At 35.8% G+C, this 24,983-nt stretch overlaps 1 protein-coding gene across 3 annotated transcripts in view; it reads right to left on the minus strand.

Moving 5' to 3' along the window:
• The window catches only part of LRRC7 (leucine rich repeat containing 7), a 317,511-nt gene that overhangs the window by 60,036 nt on the left and 232,492 nt on the right, over positions 1 to 24,983 (minus strand). For 2 of the 3 annotated variants that reach the window (XM_028102462.2, XM_088022968.1), the window contains exons 17-21: positions 23,681 to 23,792; positions 23,291 to 23,471; positions 19,862 to 21,542; positions 15,805 to 15,945; positions 7,091 to 7,210 (exon numbers count right to left, since the gene is read on the minus strand). In XM_028102462.2, coding sequence (XP_027958263.2) covers positions 7,091 to 7,210; positions 15,805 to 15,945; positions 19,862 to 21,542; positions 23,291 to 23,471; positions 23,681 to 23,792 — 2,235 coding nt within the window. The remainder of the gene's footprint in view (positions 1 to 7,090; positions 7,211 to 15,804; positions 15,946 to 19,861; positions 21,543 to 23,290; positions 23,472 to 23,680; positions 23,793 to 24,983) is intronic. The other variant, XM_088022969.1, reaches the window with a different exon arrangement.

Here is a 24,983-nt window from a genome sequence, read left to right on the forward strand (position 1 = left end):
TTGTTATTTTTGTTCTAGTTCCACATATATAGAGTGGGGATAGCAATATTTGCTTTTAATGGAAAAGAGTTTGCAGAAAGTTACTTGTTAATGACTACAACGTAATGGTTATATAATTTAGATATTTGTGGCATAACACTAGGATGCTTTTATTTAAATTACTAAATATATAGGTTAATTTTCATATGTCACACTTGAAAATATCTACTTTTTATTTAAAAATTCTAACTTTTTTGAAAAGTTCTACTCTAGACTGACTTTTGTTACCAAGTGAAAAACCAATTCTAGTAGAAATCTGATTCAGTTTTTTTTTGGGGGGGGAGGGCAGTGGGAGAGGGAGAGAGAGAATCTTAAGCAGAACCTGAGATCATGACCTGAGCCAAAAGTGAGTCGGATACTTAACCAACTGAGCCACCCAGGAGCTCCTAATTTAGTTGTTTTAAAACAAAAATGAGGGTGCCTGGGTGGCTCAGTCGGTTGGGCGACTGCCTTCGGCTCAGGTCATGAACCTGGAGTCCCGGGATCAAGTCCCGCATCGGGCTCCCTGCTCGGCGGGGAGTCTGCTTCTCCCTCTGACCCTCTTCCCTCTCGTGCTCTCTGTCTCTCATTCTCTCTCTCTCAATATGAGATTTTCAGAAGGTATTTTGGATCTTTTCTTTCTAAACATGTATAGAAAGAAATGGTAAAGTGCATTATACTAAGATATAAGAGAAATGCCAAAATTAAAATAAGGAATGAAAATTCCTTCCCAGAAACTTGATTAAAAAATTTGTAATACTTCCTATAATCTGAAAAACCGAAAATTCCAATTTGGGGGCCTGGGAAAGAAAGAATAAAAAGGACATGAAAATGATCAAAAAGCCCATATAATTTCCCTTAAATTTCTTTACGTTTCTCCTAATGAGTTGCTGGGCGTGCCTCGGAGATGACAAGCATCTGGCAATCATGAAGCCCTTAATGGCTGAGCTGGCGTTGTAGGGGTGAGAAAATCATGGGCAAATTCAGCATGAGGGACAAGTCCGCGAGCCAAGACTAAATTAGCTGCGTTTTTATACTTTTCTTTTCAACTGTGTCTGTCCTCATGTTAACCCTTGATATCTATCTTTATTATCCTAGCTGCCAAGTTATCATGTATTTAACCTAGAAAAACCAGACACGTGGGGAGGGAAGAGTTGCTAATGCTAAAAGAGACCTTGGAATGTCTAGTCTTTACATATTAAAAAATTTTCAGATTTAGTATCAGTAAGATTTTAAAGTTTCTTGGTTACCCTTTCCAGAAAGGAAATGTCTTAAGGTTCATTTGTTTTAATACGCCACTTGAGCCTTTTTGCTGCAATGCTTTTCTGCTCCAGCATGGTTTTATCCCTCAATTTTATATCTTCTCAGGGATATTCAAACTTAAGGCTCTCCATATTTTTTTAAGACTCTCACTATTCTCAAAAAAGTTTGTCATTTCAGAATTAGGGAAAAACAGCCTGGTCATTCCTATGAAAGGAGTCTACCAAATCAGAGTATAATGTCTGACTTTATTTTTTTATTTTTTATTATTTTTAATTTTTCTTTAAAGATTTTACTTATTTATTTGAGAGACAGAGAACAAGAACAGGGGAAGGGGCAGAGGAAGAGGGAGAAACAGACTCCCTACTGGGCAGGAGGCGGCGGCTCAATCCCAGGACCCTGAGATCATGACCTGAACGAAAGGCAGGCGCTTAACCCACTGAGCCTCCCAGGTACCCCCAATGTCTGACTTTAAAATGAAAAATTTTTCACTTATGTTTTACACTATGACCTTCCTACTATTTTCTCTTCAATGTAGGAGAGCAATCTAAAATATTTAGTCACCTGTGAAATCTTGGCAAGTAATCTAACCTAAACTCCGTGTCTCTGAGAAACTCAGTTTCTTCTTTCATACAGTGGATAAAAATAATAGTACTTACCTGATACGGTTGTCATGGGGATTAGATGAAGAAATATATTAAAACATTTAGCACAATGCCTGACACAGAGTAATATTTACTATATAGTACATAATATTTCTTACCAGGGTGACTGCAGCATAATCCAATAGACTATAGCAGTTAATGCAGAGATGTGACGGGAGTCTAACATACAAATACTCCCGAAACCACTGTTGTTTTCAGCCATTGCAAAGTTTTTAATAGCAATTCTTAAAGTGCCTGAGTAGTACGGCTTGGAATTCAGAGGGAGATTTACATAGCTGTGACATGTTCTCCTAGCAGTGATTCCCAGACTTTTTGAATTAATGGACATTTAGAATTTGAGACTTTGGACACTGACAGGGCAAGAGAGAATTGAAAACTACCACCGTCACACCATTAAAAAAATAAGTCAGTTAAATCCCACCTCTTGCTACTCAGAAAAAAAACAAAACAAAACAAAAAACCAAGTCAGGATTTAACACCCTCAACATTTTGTCAAGGATTAGCAGGACAGAAATAGTAAAGAACAACATTTTTCTGATTGATGAGCACCTTTTGTCTAATTATTTTACGTGTCTAAAATATTTTATGTGTTGGAGGGTACCCAAATTTGTTCTCCTTTAGTGCTTGGAGTACTCATAGGCATACCCATGAGTATTACTAGTGTTAGTTCAACCAAGGGGCTATGATAGCCAGAACACAGAGCCGCAGTTCAATCAAAGCCTTTCTAAAATTGTGTCTCCCCCTGAATCTCTGAAGCATCACAGTGGTTTCTGATCACAGCAGTTATCACAGCACTGATATCACACAGCTGGAGTATCACAGTAGAAACAGAGGAGTATCTCTAGGCACAGCAATAAGATGCAAAAAAGTCTAATACAGAGACTTTAAGAAATACACTCAAATGGAGCTGGCAAAGACTTCTTCACGACTTACTCTCTTTTGATTCCCTATTCCATTTGTAGTTCAATTTTTAATTTTCCATCCTCACTCTGTCTAGCTTGATGACTACTCACTTCAACTGCAAAAGTAATATTGATTTTTAAAAACATTCACTGTATAATGAAATATAAACCCAATAAATATTAGTATAATTCTCATAGCTATTTCAGTAAATCCTGCAGCCCAGGCTAATAATTCCATTACCATTTTCATTTTCTTAGGTTGTTTTTCACTGAATATTAACTTAATAGATTGAATTATTATAGATAATAAAAAAACTAAATTTGAAAATTTAGAGCATTCTTTATTCTCTTTACTCTATGAGATAGTAGGTAGACACATCTGTATGTTCTAAAATCTCATATTTTAGGCAAAGGTGCTATAACTTGGGGTAGTCTGAAAATGGGTATCATGATAGAAGAAGATACAAATGAGTTACACATGAAAGACATATACTACATTATTTCACATTTGACAAGAAGTATAAAAGGTTATGAAGTTTTCAGATAGATTAAGCAATTATGTTAGTCTTTAAGAAGATCGACAACCTCACAAATGTTTAATCAATACAGGATTGCATGGGGTTTTTAAGTAGAAAACCAAGCAAACTAACGATCAGCGTGATTTGTATTGATGATATGATTAAACATAATATTATGGAGTTTGAAAAATAGATTTCAGGTAAAATGGATATAAGGATGGATAATGGAAACATCTGTTAATTCCATTTAGAGTAATAGGTGAATAAATCTTTTTCTTTTATGGGACTATTATAGTAGCCCTTTGCAACTATGTAAGTGGATATAGTTCCCTCCTTTGGTCAGGCAACTTCCCCTTGGCTCTGATAGGTATTCCTTTAACTTCCTGCTATGACATTCATCCTCTCATCTTTCCTCATAAAGAAGTAGATTCCCCTCCTTTCTTCTCTGAGATTTTCAACTTCCTCAAATATGATCAGGTGTCTGCCATCTTAAATATTCCTTCTGGCTTCCTTATGTCCCTCCTTAGATTCTACCATAATACTCTCATTCCTTTCAAAAGGAAGCTCTTTTCTTGAGTTTTCTAGGTTTCTATGTTTATCTACCCCTTAATGTAAGTTCCAATGGATTCCACTCCTTCAATTAAGTAAATTGATTTTGCCGAGGCCACCAATGACGTCTCCATTTCTAAATCCAAAGAGTCTTTAATCATACTTACCTTGCTTGATTTTTTTTTTTTTTGGCACCATGTGACACTGTTGACCACTCTTTCCTTAAAACATTATTTCCTTCTAGTTTTTTAGAGGTCATTGGAGTTAAGAGCCCTATCTATTCTACGTAAACTGATTAGTCAATGCCAATCATACAATTTTATTGACTTGCCAGGGGTGGGAAGTCCTTAGCTATTTTGGATCAGTGAGATGTAAGAAGAGGTTTGTTGGGAGATTTAGGGTTGAAAAGTTCTGCTTGTAACAAACAGCTATTGGGAACTTGGTTCTCTCCCTTGATGGATTTGAAAAAGGAAGCTTGTATCTCCAATTGTCATTGGTAGCCCACTTATAATAATAAGAGGAACCAATTTTAGGATAAAGCCAACAGTATGGATAGAAGAGTGGAGAGGAAAAAAAGCCCTAAGTATTTAGATTATATAACTGAAGACTAAATCTGAGGCTTACTCTAGATCTTGATAATCAGCTAAATATTTACTTAACATTCAAGGCTGTTTCCTTTGAATTTTCTAGATCCTGTGGCAGAAAGAACCCTATTGATAAAATTTTGGTTATTCCTTCTCTATTCTTCCTAAGATCATCCCTTAAATGTTGGTGTTCCATGGAGTTCTATGTCACCATCTGTCTCACTCATAGCTAATTATGACATATATCTGATGATTGCTAAGTTTGTTTCTTCAGCTAACATTTCTCTCCTGAACTTCAGATAAATATATCCAAATATCTACTAAACATTACCACTCAGATACCCTAAATATACCTCAAATCAACACATTGAAACTTAAACTACCTTCTCCTCTTCCACTTCTACTTGGTACTCTTTTTGTACTTCCAATCTCAGTGAATGGCATAAAATCAGTCCCTTGTCCAAATTAGAAACCTGTGTACCAATCATGGAACTTATATCTATCTCCTATATCCTATGTCCAGTCAATCACGACATCATGTTGGCTCACCTTTCAAGAAGATATTGAATCTAGGCATTTCTCACCACCACCCATTGTTTCCATCTACTCTCCCCTGTATTACAAAAGAAGCTTCTTAACTCATTCCATTGCCTTCAGTCTTTCTCCTCTGCAATTCATTCTCTGCAAAGCTATCAGAGTGTTCTTTAAATGAAAATTTAATCTTGGCTTTCCCCTGTTTAAGACACTTCTCATTTCCTTCCAAGTAAAGTACAGCATGATCAAATTTCTGTTTACCTTCCGGCCTTATTTCACATCACTCCTCTTGACTTCTTTTAGTTTCTTTACTAAACAAGTACCCTTTCCAGATTCTCTCATAGCCTTATATCCCAACTTCACTGCCCTAGTCACACTACATTATGTTTATCAGCTATGTTTAATATTGCCCAATAGGCAGATTGATAACATGTGTACTAACATGCAAATCAGGTCATTAACAATTAATTTAGGTAAAATAATGTGATAGTTAATACATATTTTTTAAAAAAGCATTGAAGTAGTCATCAAGAGGAAAATCATCACCTAGGTTACAAAGAAAGTATGTGATTATATATGTAAGTCATGAAGCACAATTATAAAATAAACACTCATGTACTTAAGAACTAAGTGTAAGAGCCACAATTCAATTTAAGAAATAAAACAGTAGCAAGAATAATACAAGTTTCCTCCCTTAGCCTACCCCCAGCCTTCCCTTTAGAGATAACCATAATCGTAAATTTTGTTAACCATTCCCTTATAAAAATAGTTTTCTGACTCATGTACTTATGCCTAAACAATTTATTTTTAGTTTTGCTTGTTTTTGAGATTTATAAATATGATAGTTTTGATGTGTTGCATCTTCTGAAACTTGTTTTTTACTCAAATGATATTTCTAAAGTTTATACACATTATCATAATTATGATTAACTACTTTTCATTGCTTTAAAATACTCTTCTGTGTGAACAGCAGAGTTTATTTACATACTTTCCTGGTGGTTGGCATTTGGGTTTTTCCAGTTTTCTACTATTGTAAACATTACAAGTGTCTTGGATAATATCTCAGGAGGGCAATTTTTGGATTGTAGGGTATGTGCATGTTCAGCTTTATAAGATAATTTGATACCAAAGTGATTGTGCTTTTTATTCCTACAAGAACTATAAAAAGGTTTCCATTGTTCTTATAGTTGTAAGCAACCTACATTTTTCAGACTTCTTAATTTTTGTGACTAGTAGGTATAAAATAGCATCTTTTTTTTTTTGTATTTCTGATTGACAAAAGTATTCAGTTTTTAAAAATGTTTATTTACTCTCCTAATTCCCCTTGTACTTTACCATTTTTTGTAGTGTTGTATGTCTTTTGTTATTGATTATATGAGTTTTAAAAAATATATTCTGGAATACCAATCCTTTGTCCCTCATATATGTTGCAATTATCTTCCCAGGTTGTGGCTTCTTCTTATTCCCGTCATGATGATATAATATGGTATTATAATTGCCTACCTGTCACTTAGGCTACCTCACTAGACTAAAAGGTCTTTAAGGTAAGACCCCACCTTTGTCATTTTTGTTCCCCAGTATCTAGCAAGTGCTCAACACATAGCTGAGCACATACAGTTGCTCAATAAGTATTTATTGAATGAATGACTGGATGAATGAACTGCTATGACTTTGAAAATGGTAAATCAACCTTTTTTTTAGCCAAATTTCGTTTTACACAAATTGGCTGCACCATACTGCTAAACTAAAGAGGGTCAGAAGTATGCATTACACACAATCCTGTACTTGCATTTCAAAGGTGGGAGTCAGGCACTAGTAAGAGGTGAGAGTATCTGCAGAGAGGTGGCAGGATATTGTTTATAAAAATTTGTTACCAATTCTTAACATTTGGTAGTGTTCATTTCTTGAGCTTACAGTTAACTAAGCTCCTTATAGTGGGATAAAATTTAGCCTAAATTTATTACAAAATTAGAAATGTTGTTAAGACACAAGATATGGATTACATATTACAATGGATGCACAAGGTTCATGGTTTGTGTCATTAATTTGAAATTGGTTACCTTTTTAGTAATGGTGTCCGGAGGTACATCCCGCCTCCCAAGAGGATAAGGATTCCATTGGCCACTAGGAGATACATCTTCTTGTCCATTGTCTAAAATGTTGCTTTGCTGGGACGGGGTCTATTGCGAAAATGGTATGGCATTCTTTAGTGATGTAATAGAAGTTTATCATAATTTTCTGAAAAGAGTGCCTAGTGACTATGATAAAATTAATTTTGTTTAATTGCAGAAAAACAAATATTCTGAACTGGAAGAATTATTATACACTATTTACTCAGTAAGAATTCTAAATTGACAGCTTTTTGGAAGCAGTGAGAAATTCGATTAAAATAACCATCTTAGAGTTATTTACTGAATTTTAAAGAAAAGTTTAGATTATTTACAGTACCTGAATAAAAAATAATCAGAATAAAATTAACCAATTGTTAAAAACCACAACATTTAAAACCTGCTTAATTCATTTCTTTAGTATGATCTTACCATTTAGAATATAAACTGAAACCATATAATACATAGTATGTAACTTTCAATATTTCAAACCATAACCTAAAACAAATTTTATAAAACTGTACTGATTCTGGTAGAACATGCCTTGCACTAATCCAACATAGTGTTAATACTAGCATAGTGTAAGATTTATGGTACTATGACATTATCTACAGATTGCTTTTAGGAATATAGGAAAGGAATATCAAAAATATTGTGCTATTAGAATCATGGCATAAATAAATGACTTTTGATTTTAAATTTATTTATATAGATCATTTATGCTTTAAAGTTTAAATTCTTCATATATTTGTAGCTGATTTACTGCTTATTATTTTTAACAAATAATAATACCCCTGTCATTATTATTATTAACATAAGATACCAGGGAGGACTCCACAGTCTGATCTGAGTAATAGCAAATTACACACCATCAGAAAGACAGCCTCCAGTGGAGGGATATAGTACTGGTATATTTTTCCTGTGGAAGCAGATCAACTTTTTTTTATGATTATATATGTATAATCATATACATACTTTCTCCTCCCTTAACCTACAGGATATCCAGATACTCCTTGATTTCCTGGGGAATTTTTATGTGGGTGAGAAATTATGCTCAGTGTTTCCTATGCCATTTTCTGTATATGGTTTGAAGTATCCCTATGGATAAATAAAGCCTAGTTAGAAGGTGTAGGTGCAGCTCTACTCTGTGGGAGGAACTGTCCAACCCCAGGATGGGAGAACTGGACCATTCTCTTCACAACATGGCACAGATGGGCTGCTTGGCAGCTGTGATCTGGTTATACAGAGTGGTCCTAGTTGTTTTTTAAAAAACAATTATATAACCATCCAATCTGCATTCTGACTGCATGCATTTTTTTTTAAAGGGATTGCTTGGAACTGTTTTAAAATAAGATTATGACCCTAGATGAAGTTTTCCTAAGGTCTAATGGATATAATGAAAAGTAAGGAGTAGCTCAATTTTCTTCTTGTGCTTTAGCCATTAAGAATTCCTTTTTCGTGAGTCTATCAGAAAATGTGAAAAAAGAGAAAAAAGGTACTGAATTGAAGCATCTGGGTTAGTTAGGGGTGAATTCACTTGAGTTTGTTTGAAAAATCACATGTAGGTAACATATTTAAACTACAGACTACTTGAAAAAAAAACACAGCTATTTAATGCCTGTTTGTTTTCAAGCATTAAACTTCTAGTCTTTTCCTTTTTCAGATTAACATGTTTGTATATGCTCACACACAATTTTTCTAGATATTAAAATATGACAAGTCAAATTATTAAAATTAAGCAGTTAAAATATAAGTTTTCAGGGTAAGCACTACTGACTGGTGTTTTTGTTTGTTTGTTTGTTTTGGCTTCAATTAATGGTTTAAACTAATATCCATGTCTTTCTGGCTTGATTTATTTGCCAGTGAAGTAGGATAATGCATGTGTTCATCTGGTTAGGTGCCTGTGCAAAATCTATTTTTGAGAAGAGGCCAGAATGTAACACAAGTATTCTTTTATTTTTTCCCCCTCCATATCATTCTCCTCTCCTTCCTATTTCCTCCACTAGTCTTGCTTCAGCTGCCCAGACAGGACTCCTAGTCACAGAGAGCAACTGAAAATTGCAGAATTCTTTTGGTGTTAAAAACAAAAAACAAAAAACAAAAAACGCAAAAATCCTTTAGTCAAAATCCTAATATCATGATGGTGTAGGCTCTTCCCTAGTTTAAGAATCAATCTTTCTCTTTTTAAAATTAGAATTAGCAACCACACCAATTCTACAGTACAGGGGTCAGAGGAAACATAAACATGCAGACACATGAAAAAAAAATACTTTTACTAGACACCAAAATTAAAAGAATTTCCTGAAAGCAATTTCCTTTCTCCATTTCAAGAATGCTCTGATGTTTTTGTTTTTCTTAAGTAAGATACTCTGGGGGCTTAAGTTTGGAGAAATAGTAAGACCATGAAAACAGTTTATTAATGTTGGGTGTGGGGGTGTGGTCCAAAAGAAAATTATACAGTGGGTTCACATTCTGTCCCAAAAGATGTATAGCTATTTACAAAAAATTATGCTTTTGATAACATGCTACTGAGTTGTATATAAATGCAGTTGCTTAGTTGTTAAAATTCTATAAAAGATTAAAAGGAACAACTGAAATATATAAAAAAATGATGAAGCTATCACTGTTGAAATTTGTTATTGCAGAGATAATAAGCAAACTGAGGTTCAGTTATTCATTCAATTATTTCTAGTACCACACTCTAGATATTTTATTTAGATACTTTAAAAAAGTAAGAATGAGTCTTCTTTTCCTCAGCATAAATAACTAGTTAAATATAAAAGACATGGAAAATCACCATAATGCACCATTTTCTCAACTTCTAAATTCTGTAGGTCTTTAAATATTTTAAAAAGAACAGAGAAAATGGTCATTATGATTTAGTGAAAACTCAGAAATTATATTTGTTAAGAAATACACTAATGCTAGGAGAAGTTTTGCTGAAGGGATACAGTCCCAGAAATGACTATGGACATTTGTAGATTTAACATTTATGTTTTTGACTACTGTGAATGACCACAAGTGTCTACTGGAAGAAGTAATTTCTAATTTTGCTGAGATGTAAATGTGCGTGAAGATCTGTGCTATACATGTACATATGGGTGAGTGTGTGCATGCATGTGCTTATGTGTGTCCATATGTGAATATGTTTGTATGTACAGGATTCACAAATATGAATAAATGAGCTTAGCTGATTTAGTAGTTTTGCTTTGGTTAGCTAACTAATGGGTGCACTGAATGCTTGACAAATTAGACTTACTGCATTTAGCTGGAGAAATTATAGGAGAGTGGTATTAGCATTTGGCACTCTGCAAAGGTCTTGGGATATATGCCTTAAAACTCAAGGATCTATTTTGCTTAGTAATTGGCATATAGTTCACAAAAGGCATTACCATAGATTTAAAAATGTTTTAAAAATAATCTTCCCCAAAGTATTTCTAGTGAAAATTATTGTTACATTATTCATTTTCTGCATATATTTTTAAAAAAATAGGTACTATAAATATATGCCAAGTTTCAATATAAATCATTATGATTTCAAGGGGTTTAATCTGAAGGTTGTAATGTAATATACAGATGATTTTTTAAACCACCGTTTCATTGTCATGGTGAGGAAGCATCTGTATGAGTACTAACATTATTATTTTGGTAATTTTAGTCATTGTCCTTGAGGATTTATGTGGATTTACAGGCTGGAGGTTTTTTTCATAATTAGAAAGATAAGTGAATCTTTCTTGAGTGATAGGTAGCCAATAATAAATGCAGCAGAATCAATAGAAGCTATAGGCTTAAGTTGCCCCAAGGTGCTGCACAAATCTTGTTTTGCTTTCAGCCGAAAAAAAAATGGAATTAAGTAAGTAACCCTTGAGACTAGGGTGAATAAATGCATATCAAATGTTGGTACTATTTGATCCTGAGTCATCTACATAGATGCAGTAAGAAAGGACATTAGAAATTTAAAAATAATTTAGGTGCACACATTTCTATCTGAATTTCTCTAATCCAAAAGATAGTGGGATGAGTATCAACTAATAAAACAGATAGCCAGGCCATCTTCTTCCAGGCAAAATTCTATGAAAAGATTCTTTCATACATATATTTCCATAATTTTAACTTCCCTTACCCTGAAATTGTAATTTATATTAGTGTCTGTTTCAATAAAGCCCAATAAGCAGTAGGTGCTATGTTATAATATTATGGTGGTAGAAGTTAAAAAGAAAGGAACAAGGAAAGAAGTGTCAATTTCTCCAGCATGGAAGAAATCACACTATACTAGCAGCCACACACCTGCAGAGGGGGAGCTAGGAGAGGCCAGTGATTTCTTCCCCAGCCCTACTTGTCTCTGGGGGTGCAGTTGCAGGAACGATTAACTTGTGATTTTCTTGGGTTCACAGTCTTTGGCCTTTCACCGCCATGAAGCATATTTCTTGGTTACACCGAGTGCCCAGGAAATGAAAGTGAATCTTAAAGAGCCTGAGGTAACTATGAGCATTTATTAGGTTCTGCTAACTGAGAGAGCCCTGTATCTGTGGCACATAGGGAATGATGTGGGCATGATAGGTTTTGCCTTAGTTAATATGTTCTACTATGTAGTCTTTTCTCCATCCCATAGATCTATTTTTCTGGATTATTGTGAAGATGACGTGAGATAATAATGTGTTTGAAAGAGCTTTATCAACTATCATGAGTTACGTTCCCTAAAAATGTCAGGTTTTATAAATATTTGAGAAGGCTCATTGTATGGTAAAAACAGCAGGGAACTTGGTGCCAAGCAGGGTCAGATCAAATTCTACCTACTACTATGTTAGGTGCAGAAAGAAAAGGGTAGAATGTAGGTAGGTTCCTTTGTGTGACACAGGAGCCTCAGTTTCGTGGTCTGTACCATGGAGATAAACACTTCCTCTGAGGGTTTGTGAGGGTTGTGTGAAAAAAACATATTTAAAGTACCTAATGGTACGAAGGCACACAGTAGATTCTTAATAAATCCTAGTCTTTATTCTCCTGTCAAAATATTTTTCTACCATTAATCTGGATAATAAAAAAGGCAATTTGAATTGACATTTTACAGTATTATATTTCTCTCTAATAACATAAAATTTCAAGACAATAACTAAGCTCAGTTACAACAGAACACATCCGAAGAAGCACATGGAACCATTAATAAAGCATAGAAAGTTGCCTTAAATGCTTTTTGGAGAGGCAGCAAATAAATGATTAATGAATAAATGAATGAATAAATAAATGGATTAATAGAAAATACTAATAATTCTGTAATTTAATAATGACTTATATATGTTAAATGTCTGGTTACAAGTACTGTCAAATTTTTTTAGGAAATTAGATGTTTATTTGATGTTTACATCAATAAATAAAAACTAACGGAAATTAAATATTAAAATAACTTTGTATATCTTAACATTTTGTTAATATCTTAGTAGGTTTCATAAAATTACCATAGATTACGTAATTTACGGTTCATAGTATAAGAAGCCTAGATGTAGCTTGCAATCCATGAAAAATGTACAATACTTGACCTGGCATGTAATTAATATGAACACATTAGAAATATTCAAAGCACAGAAAAATCTGGGAGAGTTTTTTCTTTTCATCTACATAAATATTCACTTCAATCTTCATTTACAAACAGCTATATCCTTTAATTAGTTTATTATAAATTTGTTTAGAACATTTGAGAAAAAATAACTAGACATATTTGGTAACCTAAACAGAAACTCAAACCGAAAAACAAAATAACACCCTGAGTCAGGACCTCAGCTAGCACAAATAGTGCCTTTCTTCCAGTTACCAAAATGGAGGTGGGGGGAGGTCAGAATCACAGAAAGGTACCCTCTGGGTACACAACCTGCAAAAATGTCTCTGTGTGACAGAGAAAATATGAGTAAGAGCTCCTTTCTCTTAATTGCAAGAGGTAAGGTTTGCCAAGCAGAGTACGGGGAAAGGGTGTGGACGTCAGCCCCTGAATGGTCCCGGAGGAGTAGCTACAACTCCATTTCTAGTGCTTAACTGGTAATATATGTGGAAATGTTAGTTTATTTATTTATATTTTTTAATTTTTAATTTTTTATTACTTTTATTACTTTTTTATTATCTTCAGTTAGCCAGCATATAGTATATCATAAGTTTTTGATATAGTGTTAATTTAGATTCCTTACGACATCCAGAGCTATTTGCCACAGCACCTACGTAGAGATGGCTAGTATTGTCATTTAGAAATTTTATAAATAAAAAGAGCTCTCGTATTTCCATGGGAGAATGAACAGTTTGATCTACTGAAAATTCTTCTTTATAAATTGATCTTACTCTATATTTTCAATGCAGTTCTCATGGCTAACAAGCATTCAGAGACTGCAAAATCTTAAATTGCTGATACTAATTTTTATTACCTTAAGCAGCAAGACAAAAATGTTGTAATAGGTTTTTATGCATTTGTAAGTCAAAGGAAAATAATTTTTGCCTCTCTCCTCTCCCAGTGAGAAAGGTTCAGGGAAATTGAACCTCAACCACAAGACCAGTTAGCAATGGTCAGTGGAGCCAAGAAAGGAAAATTTTAAGAGAAGATGACTCTAAAACTTGGCAGAAAAAACAAAGAAATTTTCAAATTGAAGAAGCTCAGCAAAAGCGCTGTGCCTGGGCCCAAAGATGAAGGGGTAAAGCCTTAGAGTGGAATCCATGGGAGTAAGTAGAGTCTGGAATATTCTTGAAACACCAAGCACCCAGTGCCTGTACCTGATAAGGTTCCCGCACTGGCGGCAGGACAGGAAAGTTGCCTCAGATGCCTAAAGCTGAAAGTTGAAGGCCTTAAACTGATAATCTGGGGTCATAAAGTCTTTTAGGGGTCATGGGGTGCTTGTCTTGTCTGTATTTCTTTTCTCCCCCTTGCCTTCTCTTCTCTCTCTCTCTCTGGTGTGGATAATAACATATTGATGATAATTCATTTTGAGATGGAGTCTTTCAACATTTGAATTATTTTTGGTTTTCAATTTAATGTAGCTTCCAAAGAGAATTCCTTTAGGTCATCTCTGTATCTAACTGAGGAAGGTTGAAAAGTCTCTAAATATTAGAACTCTCTAATATTTCTGATATATAGATTATCTTAGAACTGTACTAACAGTTAATGAATCCATTCCCTAGGGTACCCCAAACAAGATCAGAAAGTTAATATAGCAACATAGAGGGACCAAATTAATTTTGGGGGAACAATTTAGACATTGGGAAACAGCATTTCAAGTATATTACCATTTTTCAAACACTGAATATATTCATATTGTTCTATAGGTGGATGAGTTTAATGGGGCTAAACATTAAGCAAAATAAGGGGCTTTCCATATCATTTCAACAGGTGCAAGCAATAGCTCCCTTCCTATCAAGATCTTGCTAATACGACCACTGAATTTTGAAATTCCATCCTCTTTAAGGGTTTGATTTCTATCAATTGCCAAGCCCTCTAGGAGAGGGGCCTATTTAAATGGTGCTGTCTTATCTATTACTCAGTGCAAATTCAACGTTCAAAAGTTCTTAATTTAGTTAGGTTTTTTCCCCCAAAATGACTGTGGGTGGTGAAAAAGCTGTGAATATGTCTCTTTGATTTTATTCCCCTATTGACAGTATGAAGCAAACTATCCAGAGTTAGGAATTGTTATTCAGACTAATTTAACAATAAAACGTGGATTGGGGGTCTTTGACCCTCATTTTGCTGGGATGGGAGTTAGTTCCATATGTTCATTAATTTTATTATGAGAGAAGTATTTGGAGGCTACTGTCATTCTGTTATCCCTACTTTGCACTGTTTTTTTTCATAAAACTTACTAGGTTAATGACTATATTAATAATATAGTCATAATGACATATTGCATGAAAATGACTCATTAGTCTCCATCAAAATGTAACTAAGACAGAGGTATTAATCAATTTAAACAGGTAAAATGTTCATTCTCAGTTTTGCCTGAATAAAACAGCAGAAATGTTCCTTCGACAATGGAAATGTTTCTTCTTCCAGTATATTTCATTTCAAATGAGCCTACAATTATATTGAAAGCCCTGTTAACATGCTCCTTTTCCATTAGTCTAGGATGAGTAACAATTTGCTAGCTAAGCCACGAACTTGTTTCTCATGTTTTATTTCTGTGTGATATTTTCCATAAAGACAACGGGAAGCATTTAGGAGTGCCAACCACTTCATTTCCATTGTAATTTAGGTCGCTATGTCTTTTCCAAAGGGATCAGCTGAAATCCAACAATAATTTCTAGCTCTGTTTTCAGAATGCATCAGCAAGGGAAGAGAGGACTATCTCCAAAAATGTTTTAAAAAATACATGTTCATATATCTACACACACAAAAGAGAGGAAAACAAAGAATAAAAGAAAAAGAAATGAGTAATAAGAAAATGAGCCTTAAAGCAACTCAAAAAGCCATGTACCTGCTCAATCCAAAAAGCAAAGCTGTTAAGCAGGAACCTGAGAATCATTCTAGCTCCAAATACTCATTTAGCAGCTAAGAGTTCGGGCTCTACATTATTTGCCCTTGTGCTTTTTGGACTCAGAAGAGTCTTTAAGTAGGGTTGTATGTACAGCCTAAACACATTAAGTGAACAAACAACATTAATTGGCTTTGGTATGCTGACACATGTAAGGCAGTCCATACTTACTTTCTGAAGAGGTAGTTCTTGTAGATCAAATTTAGACTTAGTCTGCAAGTTTAAAGTCATGCTTCTGCCTGCATGCATTGCTGAAATACCTCCATAGGGCAGCATGCCAAGGTTAACTGTGTTGTGTTTGTAAGCAGCATTCTGAGTAGAGGAAATAATCATGTGACAGGGTGTGAACACATGCTCAACAAACTGATTATTACATGAACATGTTTAAAATTTATAACATTTAACTTTAAGCGGGCAAACAGTAACTGTCTTTTAAACATGCACTTGATCAGACAGAAGCATACAGTAAACAGTGTTAGTTATGCACATAATGAGTACCATCCAAAACTACAGAAAAGACAAAAAGCAAGGCTACATTCTGTTTTACATCTGCTGCTAACTCAAGGGCATAGAACCTATTCTCTCATATATCATGATTGTAGTGACTTTGGACAAATGTTGTTCGTCTGTGGTAGTCTATTAGTTAAAAAAAAATTCAAACAGTGAGATCTTAATCAAATTTTGCCAGCTCCAAATCTCATGGTCTCTTTCACATTGTGAGATAAACACATAGACAAGACAAATACCAGCTTCTAATTCTGCCCTAAAACGAAGGCGCTACAATGTTAAAGCCAAAAATCAGTGTCCTTTATTGCTCCGTCTATAGACATAATTACAGCAACTCAGAAAAAGAGCTGGTCAAAAAAAAAAAAAAAATCATTCAACCTGACTATTGGCTAATTGAATTTACTGATTAATTTAATTAAACCAGTCAAAGAAATTGTATGTGAATCCAAAGTTTCTGACTTTTTTTGTTTCTTAAAAATTACATTTTAAACTGGAGAAGTTTCATAATGAAACTAAAGGAATTATGATTTGAGCTATTAAGACTACTTATCTAATGTACCTAAATACCTATAGAGCACTCTGGTGATATCTGCATTGTGGCTATCCTTCAACAGGTGCATCTCAGGTTATTCCAAGGGTCTGAGAGCTAGTTAATTTTCTTCTATAGAACTTCATTTAAATTAAAACATTTTTATGTCCCGTCATCAAAGAGTTTCCATTAGGACGATCTCCACTTTCCACCTTTCAGAAGAAAGTAGTAATTGACAGTATTTGGCCCTTTTAAGAAATTCTCTTATTTTGGAAAAAAAATCTACACAAGTTAACTTAGTAAACTTTTTAAAAACTGAGTATTACTGAACAATAACAACAGGCAGCTATTCTATTCTGAGGGCATTGTTTGCAAAATAATGATTTTTAGCATCAGTTTCACTGAACTCAACTGAAGGACAATTAAACTCCTGATGGTGTGCTTGTCTACCGATCATATTTGTTATGGATCCTTGATTATATCATCCAGTGATTTTTCATTGTCACCATGCCAAAGATGAAAAGGACACTGAACATTTCAATCTAGCGCTTGAATGATTCCTTAAGGTTTAAAATTATTCCAGTCTAGTCCCTCTTAGCTCCCGTAGAAGGGGAGCAGTCTTGGACATATGGGTTCATGTTTTAAATTCTCTCAGTCACAGTGGGACCCTGTAGTGGACGCATGAGCCTCGAAGTTAAACTACAGGAGAAAACAGCATCTTTTATCTACGGCAGTACTTGGAGCTGCCTCTCCAAGGTCAACACCAGGCAAGATCTTTAGCCAACATTATCTTGGGCTGTTAAGCTTATCCAACGTCCAGGCCTCTGGGCAGTTCTCTCTTATGAAGAATGGACAAAGATCGTGTAGTTTCTAGTATAACTATCCGATTTCTGGGTTCAAATCCTCAACTAAATTTCCCTGGGAAGGAAACACACGGTATCTCCGGTGCAGTCTGACTTTGAATGTTACGTTAAAAAAAGCACAGCTATGTCAAAACTAGTCTTACATAAAAGGTCTGTGCTTCGGTACCCTGAATTCAACTTTTTGAGTAGCTGGAAAGTTCTAAGTAAGATACAGCCTGAATAGCTCAGTCACGCAATTGAGATGGGGGGAAGAAATGTTACTTGGAGAAAACAGGAGGACAAACTTTCAGGCTCTAGTGGCTTGAAGCAATACTCTCAGGTAACCTAATTTCTTGGAATTAAATAGGAAGCTATGGAATATACATTGAAATTGCTCTGGAAAATGAAAGACAGACTGAGGGAATTATAAACGAAGAGGGGAAGCGTGGAAACTAATTAAAAAGGAAGGTGTTGTCACAGCAATAGGAAACACACATGAGTTTACTTTTAGTTTTCAGGATCTGGGCCAGGCAGGGCTTGCAGACTTCTGCCGATCCTAATCCCCCTCCCCTGCTCCTAGTTTCCTCTCTCCAAAATCCTGCTCCAGCTGGAGGAGTAGCTCCATTCAAAGGAGAGGAACCATTTATCTGAGAAACCAGTAAATAAATGATGGTACCAAAAGCATTTTGTCTTCTTTTTCATGCTTTGTTTTCACTCACTCCTCTGTTGCCTCAAATTACTAGTCATTGTACATACGCTCTGAAAAGCTTCTTATAACCTTTCTTGACTAGTTCATCTTACCCTGTTACGTATGGTCGTGTCTACACGAGGCCAGAGTTCCCAAACTGTACTGTATTATTTGGCCCCAAATATTTTCGCCCTCCAAGTTATCTGCCTACATGGAGGGTCTAAGTTGAGGTAAGGCATGGTGACAACTGACCAGGTGTCTCCACTGACAGCCAGTCATGAGGCTTTGATGAGGCTCCCTTCAATGGGACTGAGCATACCTATTTGAAGCAGACATTCTGATGAAATATTTTGCAAGGCAGAACCAATTTCCACATTGAAAACTAACACCCACACCCACATTTGTTAGTTCACTTGTCCCTAAAAATAATTGTTTTCACGTCATGTAGACACGACCTACAAACAATATAATTATTTAGAAAGAGTATACCTGAAAATGCAAAATTCAATATTAAGGAAATATATAATAAATGCTGTGACCTGTGCTTTTAGCAGGACACCAAATAAAATAATAAAACTACTGAGCAAAACTTTCTAATGGTATATTATTTCCCGGATCCCCGATTTACTCTAAGTATTTAAACCCTAGAAAATGAGAGCAGAAGGCCCTATTTTCACAAAAAGGACCTTAAGATTCTAAGGTCAATGCAGAGTACACAAGACCCTCTACACCAAAGCCACAAAGTACATTCAATGAGAATGGTCAATTATTGATCATAGTAGAAAGTGAAATATCAGATTTCTCTTCAGGAGATACAAATAGGCAACAAAAAGTAATTCTAGGCTTTAAAATTATATATATATATATATATATATATTTTTTTTTTACACCCTCCTCAATCACTATGCATTCCATGCTGTAATGTGACTCAGTTTGTAACTGAATTGGGATTAACTTTCTTTTTTTTGGTTGCAATATATGCACTAATTTGTACCTTTGTAGTCTTCATAAAGACATCATCTTATTTTTGTCACCTGTAGTATGATTTGAAGTTAAACATGTCTTTTTGTATAAAAATCAACATTGTAAATGGCAGGATTTTTTATTGAGGGCATTCAATCTCCGCTTATTTTATTTTTCTGTTTCTTGCTGGGAAAAGATTATTGCTCATTGGAAGTAATAACTTTAGTCGCCCCCTAGCAGTAACTGTGTGGGACAATTTTATAGACAAATTAGGCCTGACTTTATAATAAGTGAGTCTGTGCAGAGAGGGGCCAGATACTCACTTTTTCTAGATTGAACAAAAATCATACTCTTTAGGTCGCTAGAGAACAGTTCTGTGTCCTAGGAGAGGCATTCCGCCTTAACGGCTAGAAAGCACCTGAAGCACCAGCCCACACAACGGCGTCAAATTCTTTCTCACTAACAATAGTTGGGCTAGACTGGGTAAATCATTCGCCTACAGGTTACGGACTCTGGAAGGGCGTTAAACAACATCCACGAGAAACTGTTACGAGCCATTTCCCCACAATAGAGAGAGAAACAAAATGCTGATTGTCTGCTCATTCGTGTAGTTCATGCTTCCCTACATGTGCTTAGAGATGGCAGTGCAGTGCAACTAAAGGCAGGGGGGGTATTCTTACAGAGAAATGCCAGACATACCCTGTCTAACCTTCTAGCTTCTATATGTCTAAGCAGCTGCTGTCTCCAGTCTGCAGGCATTTTCCCACAGCTCTCCTCTCCCCTCACAGGGGCGGGCCTCGGCTTTATATCACTGTTATCTGATGGCTTGTCACCATAGTTACCCAAGTTATAGTCAGATGGCAGTTTTTCCAAAAGAGCTGCCATAGTAGGCCTAGCTGAAACTGGCCTGGTTTGGGAGGCACCGTAACTCTCTGTACTGTAGCTTCTTGCAGACAATGGCCTCCTCTGCGTAAGGTTTTTAACTGGAAAACTTCCCGCCTGAGCTTTCACTTCTTGATATGAAGGGTGTTCATCTTCGTACCTGCCATTCCTTTTCAGGAACTGGGACTCAGTCACTGAAACGCTGCTTTGGCGATCCAGACCGCCCCTATACGGAGGTCTGCCGTACCTATCACCCGGAGGCAGCTCATGAGGTTCACTGACCCTTCTAAACATGGCCATCTCTGTGGAGCTCGCCAGGGAGTCGGCTCTTCTCAAGAAGCCCGTCCTGGCACCTTGGCTTGCGAACTGGGCATTCACCACAGCATCCTCATTAACGGATGGCTGAGAAAATGAGAACATTTGCTCCATCGGTGGGTATCCTCTGTAAGCTCTGGGACTAACCAAATCCTTGCCGATGTTTTTGCCGGGCTGTTGCACGTACTCAGAATTGTGTTGAAACGGGGGCGGTATCCTCTTTTCGGCTTTAACTTCCACTGCTCCTTGGGGATTGAAGCTTTGGTCAAACTGATAGACTTTTTTGGTCATGGAAGCTTTTTGTTGCTGTGGCCCTTTACTACTTCCATACGTGAGCATCTCGTCATCCAGCATTGGGACCGACTGGCTTCGAGACATACTGGACATACCATGCTCTGGTCCCAACATTTTATCTGGCCGTTCATGGCTTCCTAAGTGATCACTCCCAGAAGCATAGTTTTCTAACGGTATGTTATACACCTTGTACGTACCAATGTCAATCTCATCGATACTCTGGGACTTTTTGAATTTATTGGACTTGATATCTTTCATGAGTGGGGAAAGCCTCTCTGTGCTTTTGCTAATGGAAATAACACCTTTAGAAGATTCTGGGCGGCAGTGGATCTGAGAAAAGACATTGCTAAGACTCCTGTTGGGATTGGAATCGTGATACTCCCATGGTACTCCTGGAGAAAAAGGACTAGGTATTTCAGCAGATTCTTTTATATGTTCTTTCCTTTCAGGCAATGGGCTGGTGGTGGGGGTTGTCTCTAATTTGGAAGGGAAAGCGGTCCTGTCTTCAAAAGGACTAGGGGTTCTGGTCCAATTCTGCCAGGGATTGGAAGGAGGCACTTCTGTTTCTGGTGTGTGTCTGTGTGTAGACTGCTCGAGTTCCAGGGGAACACCAACAATCCTATCCTGCCTAAGCAAAGGCCTGCGTCCGTGAGAAGATGTGCTTCTAGATTTTGAACTTAAGAGAGGATTGTTGTTGGCATTCTCGCCTGCGGTCTCCTCTGCAACAAACCCTGTGTTATCATAATGTGAACCATCAGGCCAGTTGTCCGTGAAGGCGTCACTCATTGGCAGCCGGTCTGGACGCTGCGGTACATTCCCTGGGGGAACAGCCTCCCGCTGGCTGAGTAATGGCTTTGAATCGAGAGGCTGTGGGAAAGATTGCGAAATCCTGTGAAGACAGTGGGAAGATGAAATATGAAAATAAGGACAAGCTGGGTCTTTGCCAGAAAGAGAACAAGCAGCCAAGACTGCCACAATCCTCTGTTTCACAGATCATTCATCCACACCTCACTTCCGATTAAGATGGCATAGTTATTTCAGGCCCGTTCCCCCCCCGCCCCCCGCCAAATCCACCCCTTTATCTTGCTCTTTTATTTCCTCCTTGTAATCATCACCTTCTAACATATTATATCAGTTACTTACCTGTTTTATTTATTGTGCATTGTTGTGTGTCCTCTGCTAGAATGTAAACTCATGAGGGCAGAGATTTTTTTTTTCTTTCTTCTTCAGGCCTAGCATAGTGCCTGACACTTGGTAGGCATGAAAATACATATTTGTTGGATGATTAAATGAATAAAAGAAATAGATAGGTCTTCAGTGATGGTCCTGCCACTTGTTTGATAATTAGAATCACCTGATTCTTGGTCCTTATCCCTGGAATTTTTGATTCAGTACCTTTCCAAACTATTGGTTGAGAGTACCTTTCTTATAAGTACTTGATAAACCTGATGAACCCAAATTGTCTTCAAATAACATTTATTTGAAGGCCAGGTATTGAAAACACTAAATTCATTGTATAGGGAACACATTTTCCTAGAATGTAAATTATATTATATTATGACTTTTGGTCATTGGCTTGTTTATGCCAGTGACCACAGTATTTCTAGAAGATGCTCATTTTTTTAGGTTTATTCTAAACCATTTGCACTCTAATAACATTGAATAATATATATATACATATATATGTATATATTATCAGTGAGAGAAAGACCTTTAAGTGCTTTTGCTAAAGCTAATTGCTAAAAAATTAGCTAAAGCTAATTGCTAATTGCTAAATAGTACATTTAGAAGGAACCTTCCAAAGTACCTCATTAAGCTCAGCTTATATCACAAATAATGAACTTGTAAACTGAAAGAGTTAAGATTCTTATCATGGGCACTGATAGGTAGAAATAGTTATCCATTAATTACCAAAGAATATATTGTTGACAGTAGTGATATTATCAGTAAAATATGAGTAATAATCATTGACTACCTATATGATGATTTGTATTTGTTGTTTGTACCTTAAAACATAAGAACAAGGCACAAAACACAAGAATCAGACTGGGTAATTACTACCTCACTGAATCACTTTATTGTGCTCTTTGGCTTTTGATTTTTATCTGTATAATGCAAGTAAAATAGAGTAGGAACCACTTTGGAAAGATTAAATACTTTTGCTTATAGCCTAACTTTTCCAGGTGGTGATAAAATGATGATGATGATGATAACGATGATGACAATAGCAATGACAATTTTATTAAATATTTACTTTGTACTGGGCACACAAGTGCTTTCCATACATCTTGGTTTAATCCATAACCCCACTGGGGATAGTGAAATGCCCACGTGTGTCTTAAATAAGTATTGGGCAAACAGGATTTTTGGTTTCTGATCTTTAAAATTTCTGTTCCTATTATCTCAACCTGATAATCTCCTGCCATCTCTCCCTTAAACAATGGTTTTGCTGTATAAAATGGATTCATCCTCTCCTGGAAATCCTGGGGGGAATGTGATTGCTTACCTGCCCCTTCCGTCTGTCTTCTACGCCATTCATGTGATGAATACAATTCAAAAATTAAGATCCCATTTTTTAAAAAAAAAGTTGCTGAAAGTAAGCACTTGGGAACAGAAAAAAGGGAATTCTAAACACACCTGTTACCCCATAAAGAATTATGTACTGCATCTTTAGCTGTTGTCTGCAAGGACCCCACTTTAACCCGGGTGTTAGAGGATCCTGAGGAAGCCTGGGAAGGTGAGTAGTCTGAGTAAGTGCCTGAGGAAACACTGTTATTCAGACAGTGAGTTTTGTCAACTTCAGACTCATCAGTTGATTCTGAAATGTAAAGGGGAAAATGTTATAATGCTATGAACATTGACAATAATGAACAAAGAAAAGCAAGTATGAAAAACAGATAGCATAACAATGTTAGGAATATATATTTGTAAAATATTTCTATAGACTATGTATCATAAGTTACGACTCGTGATTCGTCATGCACATGCATTTGTGGCATATTTTCCACATCAGGTTCACAGTGTTACCTTTTTTGTCCTTCCCTAGCAGAACAAGTTTGGGTGGGTACAGAGGGGTCTCAGCTAATGAAGGGTGAAGTTCCCCAATCCTCATTTCATTAGCTGGATGAACAAAAGAATCCTGAGAGATATAATAATATAGGACAAGGAAAGTAAACATTTAAACATTGGTTAATCAAGGTGGCATTATCTTTACTTGGCTCAGATTTAAAGATGGGGCTCTAGAATATAAGTCACTGTGGAGCACTGGGGTGAATCATATGTTTCTCTGAGGTGAGTACTAAAATGTTTTGTTCTTTCTAATTTAAATGAGTCCATTTGTTCATCAGACATTTTTTGAATGCCTGTTGATATGCCTGGCACTGTGCAAAGAACTGTAGAGTTTCCAAAGAAAGACAAAATGTCACCCATGTCCCTTGGAGATTTACCATCTAGTTGGAGAGATGAGATACATCTTATTATAACACACGACTGAATTATGATAAGCTGTATGTGAGAATATGATATATATATATATATATGATATATATGTGCATGTAAGAATCTAAGAGGGGGGCTCCCTTAAGAGTTCTAAGAGGGAAAGTCCATCACTGACCAACTAAATTTCTTTTCATCCTCAACCATGCTCATGCACAATTGGGTCCTTTAAATCTGGCTTTTAGTGCCAATCCCCCTCTTAACTCCTACTGTTTCCCAAGTGATCTTATCCTCAATTTCTTTAGTTCTATCATGCCTTCTTCCTAAGGTTTCTAATTTTCTCGTGATTGATCTAGCTTGCTAAATCTTCATTCTAAATCCATTCATTGAGTGTAATGAGCAACACTGGTACAAGAATATAACTTTATAAAGACAAATGAACATGTTAAAAAAGGCTGTGAATTTTAAACTTCTTTAATTAAAATTATTATTTCCAGTTAACCAGATAATGAGAGAGCATTGGGGAAGGTAAAATACCAAATTCTCACTTTTTTATACACATAAAAATGTTTTGTCTATGCCCACAGGGAGGTAGTGATATAAATTTATGCATGGCAGTTATCTTTATGTCTTTTTTTTCTTTCTTTTTTTTTTCTTAACCCTAGGTTAATTTGAATTCAAAAAATAATTTTCAGCATTTTTCAGTTTTCCCATTAATTAGTTCTTGTTAGTTTAAAACATTAATGCAATAAATTTAGAAATATTTTGTTAAATCAAATAAAGAATATACTTGAGCACACAAATATAGTAAATGAAATGTGTCCCACTTTATAACTAATTGGTAATAGAAACTTTTATTATATATTTCAATGCCCCACATAGTGAGTGACAGGCT

The sequence above is a fragment of the Eumetopias jubatus genome, unplaced genomic scaffold (genome assembly GCF_037043125.1).
Source record: "Eumetopias jubatus isolate StellerSeaLion01/CBP00866 unplaced genomic scaffold, mEumJub1_p1.0 scaffold_4, whole genome shotgun sequence".
Taxonomy (NCBI): Eukaryota; Metazoa; Chordata; class Mammalia; order Carnivora; family Otariidae; genus Eumetopias; species Eumetopias jubatus.